Here is a 6,785-nt window from a genome sequence, read left to right as displayed (position 1 = left end):
AGAGGTTAAATAACTGGCCCAAGGTCAAAAATAATTACAAGTGGCGGATTTCACAAGCCGCGCGGGGTCATCTTGCTGCGGCAGGGGTAGAATTTGCGATTTAGGATTTTTTTTTTTTTTTTTTTTTTTTTTTGGTGTGTTTCGGTGGGGGAGGGGCCGGGCGGCAGGGAAGGAAACTTGTGTCGCAGCAAAGAAGGAGGAGGAGGAGGGGCGGGACTCCAGTCGGATCGCAGCCGGCAGCGGCGAAAGAGGCTGGGCCCGGGGCTCGGCGGGCTCCCCAGCCTCTGTGCGGGGCGCCTAGGAGGCAGTGAACTCCCTCAGGGAAGTCCGGGCCGCCGGCCGCGAGCCGCGCCCGGGCGGTTGCCAAGGGCCCGTCCCGTCAGCGGGGTTAGTTGCTAGGACCTCCATCTTGAGGCCGGCGGCCGCGGCGCCCCCGGAAGGGGTTGCCGAGCGGGGCATTCACTTCCGCTCTGGGGCCTGCGGCGGCGGCGGTGGCGGCGGCGGCGGCAGCGGGTCGGTGTAGAAAATGGCGCTGGTGCAGCGGCTCGGGCCTCTCCCCGCGGCGCTGCGGAGGGCTTGAGGCTCGCGAGCCTCACTCGCCGCGCCCCACTTGCTCGTGCACTTTACACACATGAGGTGAGCAGGGCGGGGGCCTCCCTTCGGGCGGGAGGAGCCTGGGGCGCTGCCGCAGGGCCCGCGACCGCGGGCGGCGGCGGCGGCGGCGGCGGGCGTCCCCGAGACCTCGGGCCTCGACGGGGAGGGGGGGGCCGCGAGGGCGCCGCTGCGGAGGCCGGGCGGGAGGCCCGAGGGGCCGCGCCACGCAGCTGGGGCCGGGCCGGGGGCTGCGGCTCGTCCGCGCAGCCCGCCCGCAGTCCGGGCTGCAGCCCCGCAGCTTTGTGAGCACCCCCGGGCTCCCCTCCCCTCCCCCATCCGCCCCGGCGCGAGCCTCTGCCGCAGCAGCTCCGTTTTCACGCGCATCTCTCTCTCCCTCTCTCTCCCCCCTCCCCCTTTTCTTTTCTCTTGCAGAGAATTGGAAGCTAAAGCTACCAAAGACGTAGAAAGGAATCTTAGCAGGTAAGATGGGCGAGCTTCCGTCTGTCGCCCCATTAATCGTGTATTTGCACTCTGGTTCGCCCTTTCTGGGTTTAGAAGTTCCCCCGTGTCATTTTCTTTCGCACGCAGGGAATAGGCAGACGGGAGAAGAGGCCGGAGGGAATACTGGATGGAGGGATTGCGGGGAGATGCGTAATTACGCGTGTGTTCTTTTCTTTGGGAGAGAAAAAAAACAGCGAAAAGCAATTCTTGTAAACTTAGTTAAAGCATTCTCACCCTTTTAGAATTTAATTAGGGGACTTGTGCATTAATTACTATTGTAAATGGTTGCAGGCATTGTGTGACTCATGATTGAGGCGGCCCTTATGGCGGGCTGTCAAACTGTTTTGGCTTCCCCGTTATTACTTTGTAACTCAAATTGTTGCCTTTATAAGAAGATACTATGTTCGCATTTTTTTTTTTTTTCCTCCAACACATTGTAGTCAGGCGGGTTCTGTTGCACTGGAAACAGTTTTGCCCTTGAACTTGAACAAGCATAAACTGCGTTTTGTTTTCTTTTGAAACTAGGTTTGTGTCTGTGTTCGGTGTGTGCTCTTTTTATCAGCTGGTGGAATAATTAAAAATTTGTTCCCAATGCGTGGTTATCATTTCTACTGGGCCTGAGTGCTGTTGCACTGGTAACTTAAATCATCACCACAAAGGGATTTTTTGTTTTTTTAAACGTTGCCTTTATGGAAATGTTTAGCTTTATTGAGCCATAATCGCTTAAAGCATCAGAGCATTGCACTGTATTTAACTCCTTTTCACATCCATTTCCTCAGTCTTTTTTTTTTTTTTTTTTTTTGCCATTTTGTTTTGAATCCTATTGAGAGACTCAGAGAAACTTCTAGATTAACCTTATCAGTGAGCAGCATTCTTTTTCACTTGGCCAGAGTAAAGTAAAATTTCTCCTGTCTCAGGTCTTAATGGAGTTTGTCCTTGACGACTGTAAGTTTTAGGTTTACGTTATGGTGAGGTTAATAACACAATTCAAATCATGTGAATATTTTTCACCACATAAACTCATTCCAAATTGCTGGTCTTTTGGGTTTTATAGATAATTAGTCTGTTAAGGTGATCATTAAAAAATCTTTTCAGTTGGTGAGGGTGGGCATCATTGGCTTACCAAATAAGAGATCTTCTGTTATAATTATGGAGACTGGTTAAAGGAAATTAAGCCTGACAACTCTGACTAAATATCTGTCCTTCGGACATGTAATAAGTTTTGTTGTCAAAACCTTTAAAAAAATGTTAAGATATGAAACCATGAAAGAAAACAGGTTGAATTTTCAGCAGCAGAAGGGAGATTGGAGTCTCTTTCTCCTTCCTTTTTTGCTTTGTCAGGTAACTCTATCAGTATAATTTCTATGGAGGTTTTCTGGGGCTTAATTAAAAATTGCCTCTACTGTGGGTATAATTTTCATACGCTATTCTAGTTGGATAGAACTGAGAGTCTCCGTATGAGCTATGTATCAGAGTTTGAATCCTGGCTCTGTCACTTGCAGTATGACCTTGACTCTTGGCAAATCACTTAGCCTCTCTGTGTAATCTGTAAAACAAGGGGTTCGGGCCAGCCAGTTGCTAAGGTGTGTTAGGCCCCTTGGGTTGTATAGAAAGGAGTCCAATGTGACACTTGGCAACAGAGAGCTTGTTCAATCCGGTAGGAAGACTGTAATATGTGCACAAGTAACTAATACAAGGCAGATGATGTAGAGGTCAGGCCACCATCTCCTGCCATGCTTGAAGATCGAAAAGGAAGGACGAGTATCAAGGAGGTTACAAGGCAGCGTATACTAAGGACCGTGAGAGGGTAGTGTTGCTTAAAGGTTAAAAGTGTTCCGAGGGGGGAGAGGTGCGATTAGGCGGGCAAATGCTTTCTGTCAACTCCATCTCTGTGCTTCCTTTTTCCCATATAAGGAGAGTGTGTCTGTCTGGAGGCATTTGTGCTCTCCCTAGGAAATCCAGGCATTATCCTGTATTCCTTTAGCAAACATGTCTTCAGCATCTTCTGTGTTCCAAACGCAAGGCTAGGCACCTGGGAGCAGAAGAGAAGTAGCTTAATGTACTGAATGCGTACTCTGCCTGGCACACTCTTCTCAAGACTTTACGTGGACTCCTCTGATCCCTGGGTCACTGTGTGAGGTGGGTGCCAGTGGTCCTGTTTTACAGGAATATTCCTGCTCTGAGACAAAGGTTAAGGAACTTTCAGGAGGCCACACCACTAGTAATTGAAAGAGCTGTCAGGCTTTAGGTCGTGTCGTATCGTCTGTTACTAGAGACATGGTTCTTTGCCTTGAAAAATTCGAAAATATCTCTGAGGAGGCAGAGACACAGGTACATATAATACTTCCAGACCAGAGCTTCTTAGTCTGGGCTCTGTTGATGTTTTGGACCAGATAGTTTATTATTGTGAGGTCTGCCCTGTGCATTGTGGGGCATTCAGCAGCATCTGCCTGTAGTACCCCCATCCAGGTGTGACATTCAGAAACGTCTTCAGATATTGCTAAATGTTCTCTGGGGGGCAAAATCACCCCCACAGCTGAGAACCACTATTCTAGATCTTCATGTTCCCCAAAGATAACCAAACATGCAAATTTTTAATGTTAAGTTAATTTTAACGTGTTTTAGTACTGTGGAAGTCCAAATGTTACTGTGTGTACCCCTGTATTGAACCCTCCAGTCTCTGAATGTCAACGTCGTATTGCCGTTCTTCGTTCCCTCTGCCAAGTGGTAGATCCTCAAGACAGCGTGCCAGGTAGTGAGCGAGAGTTAGAATCAGCACAAGACAGAAATTTCGTTTACTTACCCGGGGTAAACTATAGTTCTTTCACAGTTGGCCATTAAAATGGTCACTTTCTGCGGCACCTGGGTGGCTCAGTCGGTTAAATGCCCAGCTTCAGCTCAGGTCATGAGCTCATGGTTCGTGGGTTTGAGCCCTGCGTCGGGCTGTGCTGACGGCTCAGAGCCTGAAGCCTGCTTTGGATTCTGTGTCTGCCTCTCTCTCTGCCCCTCCCCTGCTCACGCTCTGTCTCTCAAAACTAAATAAACATTAAAAGAATTTTAAATTGTCACTTTATGTCAGTATCATGGGCATTGAAAAGAGGAAACTGTAACATCTAGATGGGGGTGGTCACATTGGAACGGAACTTTAAAGGATAGAATCACTTTTGAAAGGCAGAGAAAAGGGCAGTGTGAGAACAACAGAACTGAAGGCACAAAATCCAGGAAGTACAGGGAATTTTGAAATAGCAGTGGGTAGTTTGGTTGGATTGGCATACAAGAGCAGGGACGGATGCAGTATTAGGTTGAGGACTTTGGGCATAGATCTTTCAGTAGTGTGGAGCTATCATACGCTCTTGGGGAGGGTAGTGTGATATGCTAGAATAATGGTAACTTGTGATGTGGGCTGGAGGTGTGGGAGGCCCGGATTACAGCGGTGGTAGAAAAGGCGTGAGAGTGGAAGATACTGAGGAAGTGCAGTCCGGGATTTGGCAAGTAACTAACCTGGGTTTAGTTGTGAGAGGGGACTAGACATACCGGGGTCTCCGTTTTGGATGAATGGGAGATTGACTCAGCCTCTGAACAGAATAGAGGTCAGAACAGAAATAGGAATTTGGTGAGAGAAGATAGTAAGTTACATTTTTGAGTTGTAAAAAAAATTTTTCGAATGCAACTGATCTAATTTTAAAAACTCTTTTGCAGGCCATAGCCATAGAATCATTGGGTATTTAGAGCTAGACCATGACATCAGAGAGACCAGCCAGTATTCTGAGCCCTTCTTTTTTTTTTTTTTTTTAATGTTTATTTATTTATTTTGTGGGGGAGGGGCAGGGAGAGAGGGAGACACAAAATCCCAAGCAGGTTCTGTGGAATCAGCATAGAGCCCTACATGGGGCTCGAACCCGCAAACTGTAAGATCATGACCTGAGCCGAAATCACGAGTCAAACACTTAACCGACTAAGCCACCCAGGTGCCCCATGACCCCTGTTTTACAGATGAGAAAGCTATGGTTGAGATAGATCTAGTAATGCAGTCAAGGTTATATTCTCTCAAGTGACAGATCTGGAATTCCAACAGGCCTCTCACCTCTATCGAGTTCTTGCAGCTGAGCAATATTTTATTTTATATTGCACAGTAAAAAAATGATAACTTTGGTTTCTCCTTTCGGGAAATGTAAAAACAATTATCTCAATGTATTTTGTGCTCATTCTAGTTAATTTGTTATAATGTAGGGTATATCATCTAAAGTAAAAGTTACATGTTTCATGTTAGCTGATTTCCCTCCCCCCCCAAACCAGCTATTGAATGCCATCATTTAAGAAAATTTGTTAAAGACGCTGCGATGCCATATAAAATAGCATCTAAACTGGGACATTGTTGTCTGAGGCACTTTTGCCTGGGACAGGTGCTCCGTAAAAAAAGACTAGGGACGGCAGGAATGAACCAGGATAGCAGGTCTCCCTAGATAAGGTGGACCCTGCTCTTGTAATTCATCAGCCTTTAGCTGCAAAAAAAAAAAAAAAAAAATTGCCTTCTGATTTTTGTTACGCTTTTCTGTTGCCTTCCTGTGATATGGTTTGGAGGCCAGCAAATTCATAATGGTAGGTTTCTTTCTAGTTTAATTTGGCAGCTATGCGGTAAATCAATTGATAGAATAAATGAATCAAACCGTAAGCTTAGTTTAAAAATGCATAACAACCCTCTGTGGAAAATTTAAATATGAACGTCATTAAAAAGTCTGAGTACTACTCTGTAACTTCTTGCGTTTTTGGCATCTGAAGTAAGTCTGCAAGTAATAATTAAAATGCCTTACAGTTCTCTTTTCTGACTTCAAAAGTACTGCCCATGATTGGAGAGACTAAAATAGAATGTGCTGTATGTATTCTCTTCAGACTGTCTTTTGATAGGTCTCTCACTCAAAGTCGAGAAAATGACCTCCCATTTAAAATTTTTAAAAGGTAATTCTAATCTTCAGCAAAATAGCAAGAATAGTGCAGTGAACACCTGTATCTCTTCCTAGGTTTACCCATTATTAATCTTTTGCCATAGAGTTTTATCATGCCAGTTCACGCCTAAGTAAGACAATGTGTACCTCCTAAGAACCAGGGCATTCTACATAACCATCGCATTGTCATGCACGGGTAAGTTTAACTTTGTTGCAATGCCATTCTGTCCATATTCACATTTTCCCAGTCATCCCACTAATGTCTTTTTTTTTTTTTTTAACGCTTATTTATCTTTGAGAGAGAGCGAGAAAGAGACGAGAGAGCGCGCACACGAGCACACACCAGTGGGGGAGGGTTATAGAGAGAGAGGGAGACACAGAATCCGAGGCAGGCTCCAGACTCTGAGCTGTCAGCACAGGGCCCGACGCGGGGCTCGAACTCACAAACCGTGACATCATGACCTGAGCTGAAGTCAGACACTCAACTGACCTAGCCCCCCAGGAGCCCCAGTAATGTCTTTATAAATATGTTGGTTTCCCTCTCTAAATTCCTTAATCCAGGGTTGCTTTTAGTTGTCTGTAATTTCCTTATGTCAGGAGCACTCCTTTATCCTCTCCTTCCCCTTTTTTGCAGGCTTCAGTTTGGATTTTTCTGATGGTTCCTATAAGATTAGATTCAGTTAAACCTTTTCGGCAGGAATAGTACGTAGGTGATGTGTTGTCACTAGGTCACATCAGGCTCCTTCC

General features: G+C 46.2%; 1 protein-coding gene across 10 annotated transcripts in view; it reads left to right on the top strand.

The window, feature by feature from the left end:
- The first annotated feature begins 248 nt into the window (after positions 1-248).
- TNRC6A (trinucleotide repeat containing adaptor 6A) overlaps positions 249-6,785 on the top strand; it is a 99,592-nt gene continuing 93,055 nt past the window's right edge. For 3 of the 10 annotated variants that reach the window (XM_047087652.1, XM_047087656.1, XM_047087651.1), the window contains exons 1-2: positions 251-636; positions 1,027-1,074. In XM_047087652.1, coding sequence (XP_046943608.1) covers positions 632-636; positions 1,027-1,074 — 53 coding nt within the window. In that variant the 5' untranslated portion in view covers positions 251-631. Of the gene's footprint in view, positions 637-1,026; positions 1,075-6,113; positions 6,235-6,785 lie in introns of those variants that run through there. The other 7 variants (XM_047087653.1, XM_047087657.1, XR_006963594.1 and 4 more) reach the window with 5 other exon arrangements.

Source organism: Lynx rufus, unplaced genomic scaffold (assembly GCF_022079265.1).
Source record: "Lynx rufus isolate CCGP_SWC_20201006 ecotype Redwood Valley unplaced genomic scaffold, mLynRuf1.p SCAF_23, whole genome shotgun sequence".
Classification (NCBI taxonomy): domain Eukaryota; kingdom Metazoa; phylum Chordata; class Mammalia; order Carnivora; family Felidae; genus Lynx; species Lynx rufus.
The sequence above is the reverse complement of the archived record's forward strand: the minus strand, read 5'-3'. Positions and strand labels throughout refer to the sequence as shown.